The 19,918-nt window shown below is 47.9% G+C and overlaps 1 protein-coding gene and 1 long non-coding RNA gene across 5 annotated transcripts in view; one reads left to right on the top strand and one right to left on the bottom strand.

Annotated features, from left to right (window-relative positions):
• The window catches only part of LOC125616012, a 299,348-nt gene that overhangs the window by 132,553 nt on the left and 146,877 nt on the right, over positions 1-19,918 (top strand). The gene's annotated exons all lie outside the window — the stretch shown is intronic.
• Tubgcp3 (tubulin gamma complex associated protein 3) overlaps positions 12,552-19,918 on the bottom strand; it is a 53,763-nt gene continuing 46,396 nt past the window's right edge. For 2 of the 4 annotated variants that reach the window (XM_048800615.1, XM_015483931.2), the window contains exons 19-21: positions 17,427-17,567; positions 14,630-14,746; positions 12,552-13,119 (exon numbers count right to left, since the gene is read on the bottom strand). In XM_048800615.1, coding sequence (XP_048656572.1) covers positions 12,961-13,119; positions 14,630-14,746; positions 17,427-17,567 — 417 coding nt within the window. In that variant the 3' untranslated portion in view covers positions 12,552-12,960. The other 2 variants (XM_048800616.1, XM_048800617.1) reach the window with 2 other exon arrangements.

Raw genomic sequence — 19,918 nt, 5'->3', positions numbered from 1 at the left:
GACTGAAAATGACACGTGAAAGGCAGAACTGAGACTCCTTAGGATGAAACACAGCAGCCGCCTTCCGCGGCGTCGGGGCAGGGAGGACATCCAATAAATGCAGTGCTGGCTGACCACGGGGTCTCCATAAAACAGGAGAGATGGCGCCTGCTGAAATCCAACATGTCTACTCGGAAAGGACGACACAGAGAAAGAGAAAAGCAAGCCAGAAATTGAGAAAAGATGTCCAATACACACAACCAGGAAAAAACCGTGTACGGCCACATGAAGACACCCCATAAGTCTACTGCAGCTCTCACCGTCACTGGAAGGGACGGAACCAGGAACTGAAAAATGGGAAAACTGAAGGGATCTGGACATAAGAACAAGTCACTAACATGTGGAAAATACAAAATAAAGCCACAAGGAGAGTTCGCGGCAGTGCGGCCACAATGGCCAAACCTGCACAGCGGGCAGGCGGAGCAGCCGGGACGCTGAGTGGCAGAGTCCTGCGCAGTGGAGCGTGCCGTGGCCTGCCTTGCTGTGTGGCACTGTGTGGCAGGGCTGCAGGTACCCCGAGCCCGGCTCCCACTCCCACTCCACACGTGCGTGGGAGCTGCAGGCCTACAGGCCCTCACCAGAGCTGAGCTGAGGAGGCGCCATGCCCAAACCGCCAGTGTGAGCCAGGAAAGCCTCTCCTTTAAAAGACAACCGGCCTCAGGTGCCTCTGTTAGTGTTGAAAACATCTCAGCAGATGGCACCTGCCTAAGGTCAGCAGAGGCAGGAGGAGCCTATCACTGCTAGGAGGGCATGCACAGGAGGTGAAGCTACCCAGAGGGCAGGGAGCATGGCCACCAGCAGCAGGAGGCAGGACGCCAGCGTGGCCTCAGGTCACTGGAGGAGTCTGTGGTGAACAAGGGTGGTTACCTGGGCCCTCGCATTATAGTCAATCTTCAGAACATACATCTACCTCTCCATACACGCAGGAGCTATAAACACAACTCCATTAAAAAAGAGAACTAACACACCAGCACTCCAGTAAAACATCTCGTCCAACACAACAATCGATGATTGACACTGGTCTGCCAAAAATACCTAACAGCTGTTGTCTGAATTTCCAATTTTAAAACCACTGCACACAAGGAAGGGTCCTGTCTCATTCATTAGGAAAGACAAGTGGTAGGATGGCTCATCTAAACCCAACCAAAAGAACAATCTCAAGTAAATAATCTAGAAACTCCAATCAGAAGGTAGAGGCTGTTGAGTTGGAGAGTTTAGTCAGCCTTTTTGCTGCTGTGACAAAAAAGACCTGACCACAACAATTAGAGGAGGAAAAGTCTATTTTAGGGCTCATGGTTTTAGAGGTCTCAGCCCATAGACAGCTGGCTCCATTCCTTAGGGCCTGAGGTCATGGCACAAGCCCAGGGTGGGGAAAGAGGCTCAGGACATGGCACCGGCAACAGAGAAAGGCCCCTCACCAAGGACAAAGGCACGCCCACAGTGATCCGCCTCCTCCAGCCGCAGGTTATCAGTCTTGCCAGTCAATACATTCAAGTGGATTAATTCTCTGATTCAGTTGATATTCTCATGGTCCAATCATTTCACCTCTGAACTTACTTGCACCTCACACACGAGCTTTTTGGGGATGCCTCACATCTAAACCACCGCACGCATGTCCGCACGCACGCACACACACACAGGCCAACCACGTGCCAGCTACATGACGCCCACCTGGAACACAAATCAAAAATAGGTTAACAGTAAAAAAAAATAGAAAAAAAAATGTTTCAAAGTGAAGAATATCGTCTTGGTCTCTCTATAATGGCAAAAAGGTCAATTCCTTAGAGGGACAAATGACCCTAATGCTTACCATTCTAGTAATAGAGGCTCCAAACACATAGAGTCCAAACTGAGGGAAATGCCCAGAGAAAGACAAAGTCCAGAGTTACAGCCAGACGCCTCAGCAGACCCCTGGCTACCTGACAGCAGGGCCAGTGAGGGTGTGCGCCTCAGGCAGCGGGCTGGCCTGGCCTGGCCTGGCCTGGCCGCCTCAGAACACAGCAGAGTTGGCACTCCTCTCCTGGGCTCGCAGACCATCACCCAGATACATCCTGCCCACAGCATAAAACAAGTGCCAATAAAATTTTGATTTTTATACAAAATATGTTCTCTGACCACAAGGGAGATCCATTAGAAATCAGTAACAGATATCTGAAAAACACATAAATATTTGGAAACCAAACAACAAATTTAAACACTCCAGGGCTCAAAGAAGAAAGCAAAAGGGAAATGGAAAAGTATTCTGAAATCCTTAAAAATGAAAGCATGATATATAAAACTTTCTAGGATATAGCAGAAAGATTTTAAATCAATTATTTCATCCTCCATTGCAAGAAAAAAAGAAAAATTCAGAGTAGGCAGAAGAAAGGGAATACTAAAGATCCAGTGGATGTCAATCAATGAAAAACAGAGCAAAAAATAATAGGGACACTTGAGGACAACAAAAGCCGCTTTTTCAAGATCAACAGAAGTGACCAGTCTGTCCAATCTAGTCAAGGAGAGGCACAGAATTTACCAGTATGAGAAGGAGAGCAGGGATTCAAGATGGCGGCCAGGGCAAGCCTGCATTCCTACTTGCTCTGGGGTTGGGATTCAAACAGCAGGAGCACTGCTCCTCAGAGAGTTGGGAGAGAGAGAGGAATTTCACTAAATGCAACATTGGATAGAGCATCTTAGAGTCTAGGGATTCAGGTACACGGAACAGAGAAGGAAGAGTCCTGTGGAGATGAGCTAGTTGTGGCAGTAGTAGCTGGAGTAGTGCTGGTTCCCCTCAGAGGGAGGAAGAACACAGAAACACAATTTGGCACAAAGACCCTGTGACCAGAAAAGCATTCTGAACTTGGCTGACCCAGAGGCCGCACTGTGGCCTGGTGCTTGGAGAGAGCTGTTTCCTGCAGGCCGTCAAGAGCCGAGACAGTGCCATTCCAGGCCGCAGAGACAGGAGCTCACAGCAAACACTGCCACACTGTCTTTTTCTTTCTGTGTGTGTGTGTGTGTGTGTGTGTGTACGCACACGTGCGCACGCCTGCTGTGCTGACTGGTTCAGGGACATACACAGGTACATATTTGTTTCCTCTCATTCTTAGCATTTTTTAAATGTAGCCATTTTCCTTGCTTGTCTGTGAGTGTTAGGGAGGTTGGTTTGTGTATTGTGGTTTGTTTTAAATTGTTTTGTTTGTCCCTCTTTCTCCCTTATCTTCTCCAGCTAACAGCCAAATCCTCTTCTTCTCTCTGTATTTGTTGCTCCTATTTTTCTCCTCATTCCCTACGACCATCACATCCTACATCTCTTCTACGTTCTCTATTCACTTTTTGAAACTGTAAACTCTTTTCCACCATCCTAGCACATTTTCTTTTTCCTTAATTAAATGAACTGTATTTTTACACCTTTTAAGTTAATTGGTTTATATAACCCCTGCCCCCACCATTAATGTTGATGCAACTATTACTGCTATGGACGACATAGTTGAAACCCACTGTGTGCTTTAAAACCAGATCTAGTTCAAGACTATTGCTTTTAGTGTTGACAACAGCTGATGCCACCATTCCTCCCTTCTGTTGTAATTAATGCTATAGAAGTCACAGTAGGAAAGGGGCGTTGACTTCACTGCTGTATATTGTTTGCTACTGTTTCTGGTCACTGCTCTGTCACAGGACAGAGATTCTGCTGATGAACTACACTCAGGCAAAAGACAGTGTGCCTTGCTCCACACAGAAATTAGTGACGATCCTCAGCTACATTGTAACGTAAAGAACAGAGGAGACAGAAAAACAAAACCACCAACAGGCCCCAGGTGAAACAGATAGGGCTGGGCCCCCAGGTCCCATCTACAGACACCCACTGCCATGAGAGAGAGAGAGAGAGAGAGAGAGACTGTGTGGGTGCCCCACCTACAGGGGATCTCAATTCAGGTCATCTAGGACACTGTGGCATGTGCAGACGGTGCCCCAAGAAGGCCCACGCAGACGAGCAGAAGAGACTCTCTCCCAGCACACGCACAGACCAACACAGTGAGACAAGAAAAATGAAAAACCAAGGTACCAGGACACCTCTAAAAGTTCATGATCCAGCAGCAATCAACCCAAAAGATACTGAAATCGATGAAATACCAGATAAAGAATTCAAAAGAATTATTCTAAAAATAATCAGTAAATTTCAAGAAAACACCGAAAAACAACTGAATGAAGTAAGGGAGTCACTACAGGATGTGCATGATAAACTCAATACGGAAGCAGAAATAGTGAACAGGAACCAAACAAATCTGGGAAATAAAAGACACAATAAATCAAATGAAATGTTCACTTGGAATTCTAATAGAGTGGACCATACTGAAAACAGGATCTCAGAGCTGAAAGACGAGAGGCCAACCTTGAACATTAGACACCATTAAACTGAACCATTAGGAGCATCAGGAGCATTAGGAGACCACGTTTAAGAATCAGTAGGACTGAGGAAGATGTGAGAGGTAGGCTAAGGGACAGATGACCTCTTCGAGGACATAGTAACAGCAAGTCTTACAAACCTCGAGAACGGGATGGACCTCCAGGCACAGAAGCAATCAGAACCCCAAACAGATGAGGTCAAAAGCACCTCAGCGACACATTACAATTAAAATGCCTGACATACAGAACAAGGAGGAAATTCTTAAAGCCTCAGAAGACAGACGTCAGGTCGTATTTAGAGGCAAGACAATCAGAATCACTTCCAATTTCTCAGCATAAACTCCAAAAGCCAGAGGGCTTGGAATGATGTGCTCCAAGTACTGAAAGAAAATAACTGTACACCAACACTATAGCCAGAAAAGTTATCACTTAAAATCAAAGAAGAAAATTAAAACCTCTAATACAAGCAGAAACTAAAAGAATTCATGACAACCAAACTGGCACTAGAGAACTTCAACAAATCAAAAACAAACCCAGAGTTGACAAGTGAACAAACCTCAGTTAAAGAGTAGCTAAGCAAATGAGAAACATGGCCAAATCAAACATATCAACCAAAATGGCAGGAATTAATGAACATCTCTCTGGAATAATAACAAATGCAAATGGTATCAACTCTCTAATTAGAAGACATAGGCTGGCAGAATAGATAAAAAAGCAAGATACAACTATATGTTCTTTGAAAGAGATACATCTTACGGGCAAAGACAGCCACCAGCTAAAAGTGAAAGGATGGGAATTGACATACCACGTGAGTGGAGTCTGAAAACAAGCAGGAGTAGCTTCTCTCATAGCTGAAAAAGCAGATTTCACACCCAAATTAATCATAAGAGACAAAGAAGGTCACTTCATACTGGTAAGGGGAACAATCCAACAAGAAGATATAATAAGTATTTATGCCCCCAAAGTACATGCAACTAATTACATAAAAAGGACACTACTCAAATTGAAGCCTCAGATAGACCCTGGTACAATAGTACTTGGTGACTCCAACACACCTCTTTTGCCATAAGATAGGACATCCAGACATGAAATCAGTAAACACTCTTTGGACCTGACAAATGGTACAAATCAAATGGATTTAACAGACAGCTACAGAATATTTCATCCAACATCAGTTAGATACATTTTCTTTATAGCAGCTCATGAAAACTCCGAAATAGACTATATTTTAGGCCACAAAGCAAATGAAAAAAAGAAAAGATATAATTCCATGCATCTAATTGGACCACAATGGGATGAAATTAGAAATCAACACAGCAAAATGTTACAAAATCTACATACATACATGGATATTGAACAATACACTTCTGAATGATGAATAAGTGATAAAAAGAAATTGAGGGAGAAATTTAAAAATTTTGGACACAAATGAGAATAGTGACACAACATACTCTGGTACACTATGAAGGCCATTCTCAGAGAAGAGTTTTTAGCTCCAAGTGCCTACATAAGAAAACCAGAAAGATCCCAACTAAACAACCTGAGGATGTATCTCAAGTTCTTAAAAAGGGAGAACAAACCAATTCCAAAACCACAGAAGAAAGGAAATAACTAAAATCAGAGCCCAAATCAATGAACCTGATTAAAAAAAAAAAAAAATACAAAGGATTGATGAAAGGGCTGGGGATGCAGCTCAGTTGGTAGAGTGCTGGCCTCGCATGCACAAGGCCTGGGTTCAATCCCCAGCACCACCCAAAAACAAAGGACTGATGACATACAGAGTTGGTTCTTTGAATAGATAAACAAGATTGAGAAGCCCTTAACCAAACTAACCAAGGGAAAGAGAGAGAAAAACCAAATTAATAAAAGTAGAGATGAAAAAGGAGAGATCGGCACAGACATCTCAGGACTCCAGCAGATCATCAGGGCTCTTTTGAAAACTTATACTTCAATAAATTGGAAAACCTAGAAGAAATAAATACATTTCTAGACGCACCCAGGCAAAATGGAGTCAACAGGGCATAAAAACCTAACAGACCAATGATCAGCAATGAGACATAAGCAGTAATAAAAAGTCTTCCAACAAAGAAAAGGCCAGGATCAGATGGGTTCTCAGTCGAACTCTACCAGATCTTTACAGCAGAACTGATGATGACACTCCTGAAATCAGTCCATGAATGAGAAAGGGACGGAACATGTTCAAATTCATTCTATGAAGCCAGTATCACACTGATACCCAAACCAGATGAGAACACACGGAAGACAGAAAGCTACAGACCAATGTCTCTGATTATGCAAAAATACTTAGTAAAATATCAGCAAACCATGTTGATTGAACAACGTAAGAAGATTATACACCACAACCTAGTTGGTTTTATTCCAGAGGTGCAAGGATGATTTAACATTTGAAAATCAATAAATGTGGGATTGGGGTTGTGGCTCAGAGGTAGATTGCTTGCCTATCAAGTGAGAGACCCTGGGTTCGATCCTCAGCACCATATAAAAATAAATAAATAAAGGTATTGTGTCCAACTACAACTAAAAAATAAATTTAAAAAAAAATCAATAAATGTAATTCAACACATAAAGAGAATTAAGGACAAAAATCATTTAGTTATCTCAATAGATGCAGATAAGTCTTTCAACAAAATTCAGCACCCATTTATGATAAAATCTCTGAAGAAACGAGGGATAGAAGGAACCTACCTCAACATCATAAAGGTCATATATAAAAAAGTGAAAGCCAACCTCACAATAAATGGGGAAAACCTGAAAGCATTTCCTTTAAAACTCAAACAAGACAAGGATGCCCACTCTCACCACTCCTACTTAATAGAGTGCTAGAAATTCTAGCCAGAGCAATTAGGTGAGAGAAGGAAAGAAAAGGGTTGAACATAGGAAAGGAGTCAGTCAAATCATCACTATTTGCAGATGATGTGCACATATACAGACAGTCCGAACACCCCACCAAAGGACTGCTAGACCCAATAAACAAATGTGGCAAAGTAGCAGGTTATGAAAATCAACATACAAATATCAATAACTCCCCTACATACCAACAATGAATCTGCTGAGAAAGAAATCACAAAAACAATTCCAATCACAACTGCCTCAAAAAAAAAAAAAAATAGAGTATCTAGGAATAAATCAAACCAAGAACACTGAAGAAGGCACAGAAGACGAAGCCCCCTAGCATCCCAAGTCCATGGATAGGCAGAATTAATAGTCGAAATGGCCACTCTACCAAAAGCAATATCCCCGTCAAAATGCCAAATGACGTTCTTCACAGAACTAGAAAAAACAGTCCTGAAATTCATTTCGAAGAACAAAACACCCAGAACAGACAAAGCAATTCTAAGCAAAAAAAAAAAAAAAGGCAATGCTGGAAGCATCACCATGCCTGACTTCAAAGGATGTGACAGAGCTACAGTGACCAACACAGCAGCAGGTACTGGAGTGTGCGTGATGGTGCACAGAGACCGCGGTGCAGGTCGAAGACACAGAAACAACCCCTCAGAGGAAGTCACCTGACCCTTGACACAGGTGCCCAAAACGGACCCTGGGGAAAGACAGCCTTTTGAACAAAAGGTGCTGGGAAAACTGGTTTTCCACGTGTAGAAGGCCGAAATCAGATGCATCTCTCTCACCCTGCACAAAATCAACCCAGAATGGATCAAAGGCCTCAGAGTAGACCAGAAGCCATGCAGTTCCTAGAAGAAAACGCAGGGTCAGCACTCCAGCTTTCAGGCCCAGGCAACGACTTTTTCAGTCAGACCCTAACACTCAAGAAATAATGCCACAAGTTAATGCATCAAATTAAAAAGCTTCTGCACAGTGAGGGAAACAACAGGAATATGAAGAGAAGGGGAGCAGGCGGAGGGAGGCAGAGGGGGACGTGCTGGGGAGTGGCTAGACTCCGTTTAATGTTGTGCACCGTGCGGTGTGTAACACGTCTCATCAGCTTCTACGACCCTAATGCACCAATAAAAACTGTGGGGGAAAATGAAAGCAGTAGCATCATTACAGATTCTACTGTTATTGAGAAGATAAGGAAATACTATCAACACAATGCCCATAAATTCAACAACTCAGATGAAATGGACCAATTCCCTGAAAGACAGACGCTCAAAACAGTCAAGAACATCACCCGAGAACGATCTCTGTAGCAAAGCATGTAGGTGTGGCCTAGACCCAGGGTACAAAATAAACATCCACTCTGACAAGAGCGGTTTCAAGAACCAGGTGTGCGCGGGAGAAGGCACCCATCTCCCAAAAGGCAAAGCCCAAGCTGCTGGGGGCGGGCACTGCATTCCACATGCAGCCTCAGCCCATGTGGCAGTGTAGGGACCCCTCCTCAGGGGCAGCCCAGCGGAGCATGGGGCCCCCAGCTGCACACCCTGCAGCCACCTAGTGAGAGGCCAGACACACGCACTCTCTTCCCAGGACCCACATCCCGTCCTCCATGGGAACAGCATCATGCGACACCCAGCTGGGGTGTTCCACGACACACCTGACGGTCCACCTGCTGCCAGAGCAAAGGAATACCAGAGCCCAGGGAGACCCCACACCCCACATGAAGTGGGGCCCAGAAGGTTCCAGGAGGAAACAGGCCCCTGTGAAAGGCACCATCCAACAGAATCAGAGCGGGTACCACAGCTGTGAGATCGCCAGGACCCATATTAAAAAGAGGAGGAGGAACAGGCAAAATTTCAACAATATATTTTATTTAGCCAAATATATACAAAATATTATCACTTCAACATGTAATCCATGTGACTAAAACATGGGAACGTTCACCTTCCTCCTTCATACTAACTACACAGTCTGAAATCTGGAGTGTGTCCCCCACTCCACACTCTTCAGTCCAGAATGGACACATTCCAAGTGCTCCCAGCCCCCGATGGACACAGACCCGGAGACTGGCAGCGGTGACCTCTGAGCATGGCCAGGCCTTGCACCCTGTGGAGCACGCTGCCCCCGGAGGCCCTGTGGGTCCAACACAGGCAAGCACAGCACCTCTGCTCAAGGTGGGCACCTGCAGCATCAGTCTGGACTGTCCAATCCTACAAGCTGCAGCTTGAGAGATGCTGTGCTCGCCATGGACGTAGACAAAGGCTCCATGAGGATGAGCACAGACTCTCGTAAACATTCAACACGACACACACAGGTACACTCGTGTGTGTATGTGGACGTGTGTATGTGTACATGCGTGTATACACACATGAATACATATGCCACACTGGGAGGAAAGATTTGCAAAGCAATTATCTGATAGAAGACTTTTGCCCAGACACATAACAGATTGCGGAAACTCAGGAGGAAAACAACCTAATAAATACACAGGCCAAGGCTCCTGACAGAGGCTGCCCATGGTGTTCAACTCCAACACGCTCAGGCAACGTGAGCTACAGCCACGTAACACCCCCACGGACGAGAACGCCCACCGTGACAAGCACCAGGAGCAACGGAGCCTTGCACTGAGAACTGAGCAGTCCCGCGCCTCCTGCACCTGGCCACCATAACCCCAGGGACTGGCACCACACATGCAGCCCAGGGGACCATCCACCCAGCACCTTCACTGCAAGATTAAAACACGGGAACATTCGATGGTCAACAGGCAAAGGGCCAGCCAGCTGTGCTGATCCCGGGGAAGACTCAGGTAAGGAGCAGAACCGGCTCTCCCAGGCAACAGCAGAGAGTGAACCTCAAGACTGACCTGTGGTTAGTGGGAGGCCAGACACGGGCACAGACACAGCACTAGTGGAACTCTAGAAAACAGGAGACCAGACGGGCTGCCTGGAGCTGGGATGCCACGGCAGCAAGGGGGGCAGGCATCTCCAGGACGCCTGGGCGACAGATGTGTCCTCACTGAGTCAGGCGCTGGCGTGGGGCAACATGCAGCGGGTGACCTGCCTGGGAGGTAGCCTCCCACACCTTTCCTGGGTCTCCATGTGCACGAGTCCCGTGCTCCTCCTCTGTGCGTGTGTGGCGTGCCTGGACTCGCTTTTTATTCCAGTCATTCCCAGGGCCAGCTGCCACTAGGACACAGACCTTGTTATCAGCAACCAGGCTCCCAGGCTGTGTCTGTCTCAACCACTGTACTGCTGCTTCTCACTGTCACCTCTGACACCCCTCCCTTCACAGGTCAGTCCTAGAGGATGCTGCTCACGTGTTAGGCGCCCTAGGATTATAAGAGACTGCACTTTCCTAGCAGCCTTAATGTTTTACTTTCACCTTTAAACCATTCAAGCCATCTGAATTTTTCCTGGGATCTGAATTAAAGCTCTTAATTTTTTTCAAATGGTTTGCCCAAAACCATGTACTCCAAAGCACTTGAACTGGGAACCAAACATCTCACACCTCCGAGGTGGGTCTTCTTCCGACACGGAGCCTCCGTGAGCCTGCACCACAGCACTGCTCCATCCACTGAGGGCTCTTCTGACTCCTGTCTAGCACCCTTTACATACCAGTCTCAACATGCTGCACACGGTGCAGCCAATTCCCCTTTGTTTTTCTTTTATTCTTTTTCAAAAAGGAAAAGGAAAAAAGCAAAACTCCCAGAAATTCTGAAGCTGAAACAATATCCATAGTCAAGAGAAAACCTGACAGGACAGAACCACACATGAGTCGAAGACCCTGACAGTGCCCCGTGGACGGCGTGGCTGGGTCACAGCAAGGGTGTGGGGTCAGGGACAGGCTGACAATGAGCCGACCCCACGAGCACTCACCTGTCACACAGCCACCACGAGGCGGGTTCTGCAGGAAAGCTGCACCTTGCAGAAGAGCAGGAGCAAGTGAGCTGGGCCTGGAGCCACACCACCACCCGGGCAGGGAGAGGGAGAGCGAGTACAGACAAGAGTACAAGAAGGGAAGGGGCGCAGCGCACCGGGGACACTGGGAAGGCCACAGGGGCATGGATGCGGAAACCACACCAGCACATGCCAGAGCCTGGGAGAGCAGAGCAGAGCAGTCCAAGGCTGCCCGGGCCACCTTACAGCAGGGCACCAGCAACAACACCAGAGCAAGACGGTGATCTCCCTGACGGGATGCTCGTCTGGCCAGCTGCCCCTTCTCCCCTCCCGCCAAGCTGAACCCATAGGTCCTGCCGGCTCCAGCAGGGCCAGCCCTGCCAACCATCCACACCTGAGTGCGCTGTCTGATCCAGGGTTCCCTCCAGCCTGCACATCCTCAGCCCCTCTACACGTCCTCCTAATGTCCATGCGTCCACTGGAGCACATGAATACCACAAGTGAGACCATACTTCCAACAGTGGCAGCCACACCTGAGCTGGACAGGAAAAACAGCAGATTATCATAATCACACTTAAACCAAACTGGAGCAGCCTGGGAGCTAACTGGAGCACAGCAGGCAGGCCCTGAGGACACTCGCCAGGGGCCACTCCACTCTGGGACTGAGCCTCGCACCTCCTGAGTGACAGAGGTGGCTATCGGCTGAGGACTCCTCACCCAGCAGGGAGTGGGGGTCCCTTAGGTTCTGCACTGGAAGTCGCACACAGCCTGGTTTCTTGGTTTCACAAATTAAATAATTCCTATGCTGCATCACGTTAAATCCAATTCAACCCCCCACCCCAGGCCTGGCAAGGGACCATCTCTTCACAGACTACTAAGAGATAAGACGTGCGTCTGAAAGATGGTTGCCTTTAATTCTCTAAGTTTTCATTTATGCAACATAAAAAAGGCAGATTTATGTGACCTGATATGACATTTTTACAAAAACAGTTCCCCCCAACATCTGGTCAGTGGTATATAAATATTTACAATGGAAAAATAGGCAAGGGAAAAGGAAACCTTCATTATCCAAGTCGATTTCTTTCCAATGCTTGTCAGGATTCTGAAAATAAAATTCTTACTTTGGAGTTATTTGTATCTACACACTGCTTCAGCTGACAGTTTTGAGCAATCTGGCTGCACTGTTTGAGGTCTCTGTTCTATATCGTGCCTACGTGTTTCTGTACTGTTTTAGAAGTTATCTAAAATAGTAAACTAAATATAAAAATGTGACTTTGGAAGAAAAAGTCAGAACAGACGTATGTGAAGGCAACGCATTAAGACACAAACGCTCTCAGGGGTCAGTATGTCACAGCATTAAAACCAAACAAATGCTCTGTGTATTATCTTAGTAGGGACGTCTTTTTTCAGTTTAATTTCATTATGATAACAAAAATTGCCTCTAAAGAGGATGTTAAAAAAATAGCCTTGACATTACCATTTCAATTCATGAATACAGCACTGCCCTTGTGCTAAAAGAAACACAAGTTTCTAAAAAAGTGACAAATATAAACGACACAGAGAGCTTAGGCAGCCCAAAACACCCCGGCATCTTCTGAGTGGGAAGACAGCGCCAGCTAGCCTCTTCGACCCAGCAACCTCGCACTCAACTGCAGCGCAAAACCCATTCCGCCAGCCACCGTGCCACAAACACAGGGCCTCCTCCCAGCTGCCGGGAGGGCCCAGAATGTGAACTGAATCTCAGCGCTGACCACAGCAACCTGCGCAGCTCCTCGGGAGAAGGCGCCCGTCACATGTGAGAACTGCGCCGCCCTCTGGTGCCCAGAGACACGCGGAGTCTGGGCTCTCTGGCTTTATAATGCTCGTTGAAGTCCAACCTGAAGCTGAGAAACCGGAGACTTTCGTCAGAGCTGGTCGTCAGTAACACCAGGAACTGCTGCACGATGCCCTGGAGAGACAACAGCAGTGGGACACTCGTTTAGAAGCGAACCACCCACCAGCTCCCGACTCCTCCAGGGCCCTAGGCTGGTTCTTCCTTCTGCCAAGAGCCTGCAATGTACCCTCAGCAGGCATCAGGGACCTGGGGCTGGAACCTGGAGCTGGCTCCGCCAATGCCACAGCACCCGGAGCTCAGTTTACAAACACAATTAGCAATGCAAAAACCAACAGACTTTTCCTTTCGGTACTGAAGTTGTACAAAAATAAACAAAATCCTGTAGAAGCACTCGATCCTTCCTGCTCTGAATCTAAACCCGGTGCTGGCTTTTCACTCCCCACGTGAGGCTGCAAGCACGTCCACCACAGAGCTCTGAGGGGACACAGGCTGAAAACATGCAAGCTGACCCGGACAGGGGCCGGAGAGCAGGCTGCACTCGAGGCCATGGCGGGACACGCCATCACCTCTGCCAAGGAGCTTTGTAAAGAGGCCGCAACAGGACGCGAGCTGTCCCATAGTCTAATACAAGAAGCCGCCTGCTCAGGGTCACAGGGTCCTGTGCGGTTCCACTGTGACTACACCACCAGCACGAGCTTATCTGTAAGGGGCTGCTCTTCACCTCTGTGGCTTCAGCTGTCTTGGAAGAGCCTTCCACAGGAAAGAGACACAGGCACCTACAGTCTTCTCTGTGGCCACCCCTCTGCCGGGCTGGAGTGGCAGGTGCAGGCACTCAGACCCACACAGGACCCACCTGGGGCACACACACCCTGCAGCGTGCTCAAGTTTCCAGTGTCTGTGTAGGTGACAGGACAGCCACTAGAATGATAGAGACTGGCTTCCTGTGACAAGCAGCACCTAACACCCAACTGTCTCAGTACGCCAGAGTGGAGAAACGGCCTTTTGCTGTCAAGGAATTTGAATGGTAATGATTTACCAAGATTAAGACTGCAATTTCAACAAAATCGGGATTAGACTAATTAAGACGACTCTTTAAGATCTATATCAACTCCATCAGGGAAATATGTAACCATAAACTAGACCACTCTCTCTCTGAAACGGGCAATTGGCCCAATTCTTTAGATCATACAGTACTGCTCTGTGGCTACACAACTATCTTATTTTGGCAGCACAGAGCTAGTCACAGGTGTCCACTTTTAGCAAGCAGGCAACCGGCCCGGGTGGAGAAGGGATCTTGAGCCCAGCACCATCCCGCACAGGCGCATCTGCTCTGGGCCGGGAGAGCTCCTCTACTGGCCCCGTGGTCTGGTGTGGTGTCAGCAGGCTGGAAACAGCCCTCAGGCCCCGAGTGCCAAACTCCCTGTTGGGCTTCTTGTCGAGGCTGCCCCATAGGAGCCCATTCAGACCTGTCTCCCAGTAGGCCACTGGGCCCCTGGGCCCCTGGGCCCCTGGGGCTTCATCCTGGCCACCACTCACATCTATACAAACCAGAGCCATTCGGAGGGAACCAGTTCTTTGAAAGCAAGAGAAATTTCTGTCACTTACAGGAAATGCTAACACCCACCTGGTAGAAGTGCGTCAATATTTGCAACTGTGAACACATTTTTGGTACAGAGTCTTGAAATTCTCGGATCCTCCTATTCTCCTCCTCTTCCTCCACTGCCGTCACCCCCCACTGACCCTGAAGAATCAAAATCACCAAATTTAATTTCTTGATAAATACTTGCTTTTAGTACCTACAGTATCACACTATACAGCAGGCAACAACCTATGTGATTCACCCAGGCTGCCCGTCTTTCCCGACTACAGACGCACAGCCTGACATCCTCCTGAAAACACAGGTGAGAGTGGACTCAGGCGGGGCACCGCCATGTCCCTTAGGACAGGCTTAATTCATTCCTGAGATGGAGGCAATTCTACTAGAGACATTTCCACCTACTTCTATTTTTAGAAAGGTGATTTCCAATCAGTGGTGACTTAAATAAATGCCTTTTCGACTAGCAATGTACAGGCGTTACTGAACTCATCTCTCTTTAGTAACTTACATGGAGGAGTACTCTAGACCCTACACTGAAATATAAACATGCTCCTTTGCTGCAGCAGAAAGCATAAAAAGATGTACACAGCTCATACATGGACAGCCTACAGCCTCCTCGTCACATGGAGACGCACACATGTGGCCTCACCCAGTGGGATGGGGACCGGCAGCTGCAGAGCTGCAGGGGTCCCCCAAGAGTGAGGCGATGGGCCAGATGCTCACAGGCCCAGCACACATCACTGCCCACGCATCCCAAAGTGTCTGCTCCAACCTGCCCTCCACCAGCAGTGCCAAGTTCTCACTAGCTCCACCTACCCACAGTGGACACTGTCAATCTTCAAAACGTTGGCCTTTTGTGTGCACATATGAGTACGTAGGAACAAACCCCACCATCGTGCACAGCTACAATGCTCCAGTAAAAAAGGTAGGAAAAAGAAAAGCTCAGGAAACAAAAACAAGGTCAGCCATTCTGCCTGGTGCAGTACAGATGACTGGGGTTTAGTCTTGAGTTACTGGTGGTTAACACGGATACTTCTCATCAATTGAAGGCACATGGTTCCTGGGGTCGTCGCATGGACTTGCAGCTGCGCTCACGCATTCTGGATGAGCTGACACCTGTGTGGATGCAAACAGCTTCTCCAGCTGAGCTGGCGGTATGTGCTGATGTTACGTGCCAACGACACATGTTACTAACTGGGATGTAAGATCAACTTAACTTCTTTTATAATTACCCAATTGAAAGGTCTCCTACCCTCACGGTCACGATGATACTTTATGCCCTCTGAAGCTCTAGTACCTGACCTCTGCACTTGGGTGTAAAACCCTGCCCTGGCTCCTGTGTGTGCGTGCACAGAAAGGTCAAGGAGCTCCCTAACGCTGCCGACTGATGCCCCTGCCTGCTCTTCTCAGTGCCACCTCTGGACACATGGGGCCATTTCTGGATGATTCTGCTCCACTGATCTTTCCTCCAGCCAGTATCATTCTTTTAATTACCATAACTTCATTGTAAGTCTTGAGTATAAACTCGTCCATCCATAACCATGGGGGACAGTGCCAGGAGCCCTAGTGGACACCAAAATCCACAGATTATCAAGAGGGCAGTGCTCACACAGGACACGCACACACCTCACCGCACTCTGAACTGTCTCTAGACACTTACAGCACCTGACACCATGTACGTGCTAAGCACACAGCGGTCACACTGCGTTGTCTCAGGGATATGACAAGGAAAGAAGGCTGTAGTGTTGAGTACCGGTGCAATTTTTTTCTTCCAAACATTTCCGACCTGCAGAAGGCTGAATCTGTAGATGCGGGGACAGCTGTGTGAGTGTCCTCAATTACTCATGCCGATCCCTGTTCAGCTGACTCTTCCCTAAGTCTTATTTCCACATATATCTTGGAATTAGTTAATCAATATCATCATAAAGACAAGGCAAAGCCACAGTCCTGGGGTCAGAAAAGGCACTGGGCCACCTGTGTCCAATTCTCCAATGCATAGGCCGCTCCCTACTGGGCCCTTTGCTGCCTCTTAAGGTGCCACACAGCAGAAGGCACGGTGCCTCTTCCTGGCACTCTAAGGCCCGGGCCACGGGCTCCCTGCTACAACCACTCGGCTGTCGAGGGTCACTATCTCAGCACAGGGACAGCCACAGGGGCCGGCACACCTCAGCTGGCCTGCTATCTGTGATGTGTCTATGGGGCTTCCACAGACTGTGCAGCATCTCAGAATCCTTTAAAGGCATTTCGTGGAGGACTCCATTGCTGCTGAAGGAAATGAATGGGCTGCTGCAGGCTAACCTTGTTCCCAGCACCCTGACAGAGGCACTTGTCCACTTCAGTGACTCACCTGAAAATCTTCTCAGACTTCTGAGCTCCCAAACCAGCTTCGGCAAAAAGAAGGTAGCTCTCTCCCCGTGTGCTCCTTTCCTCAGCTCAGTGCTGGAGGACCTCAGTGCAACACAGAGACAGCCCTGGACCCGAGGTCTCTGGGAAAGGTCCCCAGGCCTCACCGTCGCACACAGCGTTCTGCTGCAGATCTCCCATGCAGACGCTCTGTCAGGTCTGCTGGGGATCACATGCTCTGTCTCGCTCATTTGTGAATGTGAACCATGATATGTTTATTAGAATGATGAAAGAGCTTTGTACTCTGGGACTGTGCCCAAACGTGGTAGAACCCATTTCCTTTCAAATGTCACAGTTTGACGATACTTTGGGTTCTTACATCCACGTTCACATAGGAAAGGTACTTGCTGCCACTTGGGACTACTGTGGCAAGAAGCTAGCTCATCACTGGACTGAAAACCCCCTAGTATGAAAAGCGTACCTCAATTTCATGCTGCTTCTTTTTCTCTTCAAACTGTAATCGTCTCTGCAGTTCTTCCAGAGCAGCTCTGTATATTGCATCTTGAGCATTCTGAAGCTCAATAATCTGGTCAAACACAGCTCTGAGTTGGTTTAAAAGTACCTAAAAAGATATGACCATTTTTTTTTTTTTTTAATCACAAGAACATTGATGTGCTGCTAAGCTTCCTGAATCTCTAGTGAGACAGAAAGACACTTGGTTTGGATGTGGTCTGTCCCCTCTACAACTCACGCTGAAATCTGGTCCCCAGCCTAGCAGTGCTGCAGGTGGAGGGGCTGTGAGAGGCGCTTGGTCCTGAGGTCCCACAAGGAGAGGACCGTGCTGCTCTGTAGGAACTGGAGGTGTCTTACAGGACTGAGCACCCACTCTCACAGGCCTGAGTTGTCCTGAACCAAGCACACCCCTCGTGTTCTGTCCCTCCCACCCGTGCCCACTTGAGCTGCTCTTGCAGCAGGTTGCAACACAGCACGAGCCCCTCACCAGATGTAAAAGAGATGTGAGCACCACACCACTGGACTTGCAGCCTCCAGAATCATGGGCCAAAACAAACCTCCATTCTTTATAAATCATCCCATTTCAGGTTTTCTATTACAGCAACAGAATATGGACCAAGACAATACTATCAAGTAAGTCATCAGCCCAAACTCTCCAAGTGTTCGTTCACCAAATACCTACTACTGATCAGCACTGCATGAGGTACTGGCAAAACACTACTTCTGCACTTAAAATCATCTACGGTTTGGGCTGGAGCTGTGCTCAATGGTACAGTGCAGGCCTAGCATGTGCGAGGCACTGGGTTCCATTCTCAGGACCACATATAAATAAATAAAGTCCATTTACAGTTTAAAAAAAATTTCAAAAAAAAAAACTTCTATGGTTTGAAGATGGCTTGCCCCCCAAAATGCAAGTGTTGGAGACCTGGTCCCCAACCTGTCAGTGTAAAGTTGTGGGGGCCTTTAAGAGAGGCCCAGGCCATTAGAGGGATTGATGTCTCCCCTGAGACCAGACTCATCGTGGCAGGAGCAGGCTCTTATGAAGCAGGTCAGCTCTCACGTCCCTCTCTTCCACACACACCACTTGCCCTTGCAGTTCCTGCCAGGAACTGAAGTTGCATGTGGCCCTCACCAGAAGCCAAGCCCAAGCAGGTGCCATGCTCTCAGACTTCCAGAACCCAAAGCTAAATGAACTCTTTTCTTTAAAGTCACCCCCTCAGGTATTTTGTCATAGCAAGTAAATACTATTCTGATGATATCAAGCTCTCCATGCAAATTCTCTCAAATTCTCACACCAATCCAACAGAAGCATTAGACCTAGTGATGGTAAATACCTTTTTAAAACATGCTTGCACATGTGCACACAATATGGCTTTTGATTACTTTCAAGTAGCACCAACAACTGTGTGCCAGTCACTATGATGAACATTCCACATAGATCACATAACTTCACTCTTGCACATCTGCTGAAGAGAACCAGTATGCCATTTAAACCGGGAGAGCGCCACAGTCGAGCAATGCAGTGGAAGTCCAGCCCTGGCCTGTCCCTGGCAAAGCCGTTCATCTGTCTGACTGTGGCCACCTGGCCTGCTAATAGTGCTCGTGACTGAGGCACACGGCAGCAAGGCCTCCCGCGGCACTGCATGCTCTCCAGCCACAGCCACGTAGCGGGCCATGTGCTGAGGGTGTTCCCGACACCCTCTAAACAACACACACACCGCCCGACAGCCCAACACCCGCTACAATCTCAGCCCAACAGAATAGGTCTCGTGATGGTAAAAGGGGTCACAAAGCCAGCAACCCTTTAGAATAACACGCTTTAAATTACTAGGTATATTCCAAGTACTTTAGACTACCTTTGTTGTTACTTGAATTGTTTCTAAGACACTGTTTACAGAAGACTCTTTGAGCTTGGCATGTTTTAGGTATGTGATCAATAGTTGTTTAGTAGTGAAGTTTAGTGTTATCAAAACCCTGTCTTCTCAGCTATGCTTGTCTAATCTAGACACTCGGATGTCCAGGCAAAATGAGAGCTGTAAAGCAGGCCGTCCCCACAGCAGGACCTTGAGGTGAGCACAAAGGCTCTGGGAGCAACCCTCGGCTATCTGTAATGGTACCAAAGAGGCCACTTAACCTAAGAAAGACACCGAGGCTTGGGGCCTGTGCAGCTCATCTGCTGCAGGTAAAGCAGCATGCTCTTCCTTGCCCAGGCCCGGGTGAAACCAGACCTCCAGAGAGACCTGCTGCAGGGAACATGCCACCCCAGAACAGGAGCCCCGGGGAGAAGACAGCTTGCAAAAGCTTAAGGCCGTGGGAATGCAGGGCCCTCGTCAGGCAGTCTTTTCACTGCATGAAGCCAGACACTGGCTCAGTGAAGGCCCATGTGCGACCATTGTCCCTGGACTGACAGTGACACGGCTGGGAGGTGGCTCCATAGCACAGCACTCGCCTCCACGTCAA

Source organism: Marmota marmota, unplaced genomic scaffold, assembly GCF_001458135.2.
Source record: "Marmota marmota marmota unplaced genomic scaffold, marMar, whole genome shotgun sequence".
NCBI lineage: Eukaryota > Metazoa > Chordata > Mammalia > Rodentia > Sciuridae > Marmota > Marmota marmota.
The sequence above is the reverse complement of the archived record's forward strand: the minus strand, read 5'-3'. Positions and strand labels throughout refer to the sequence as shown.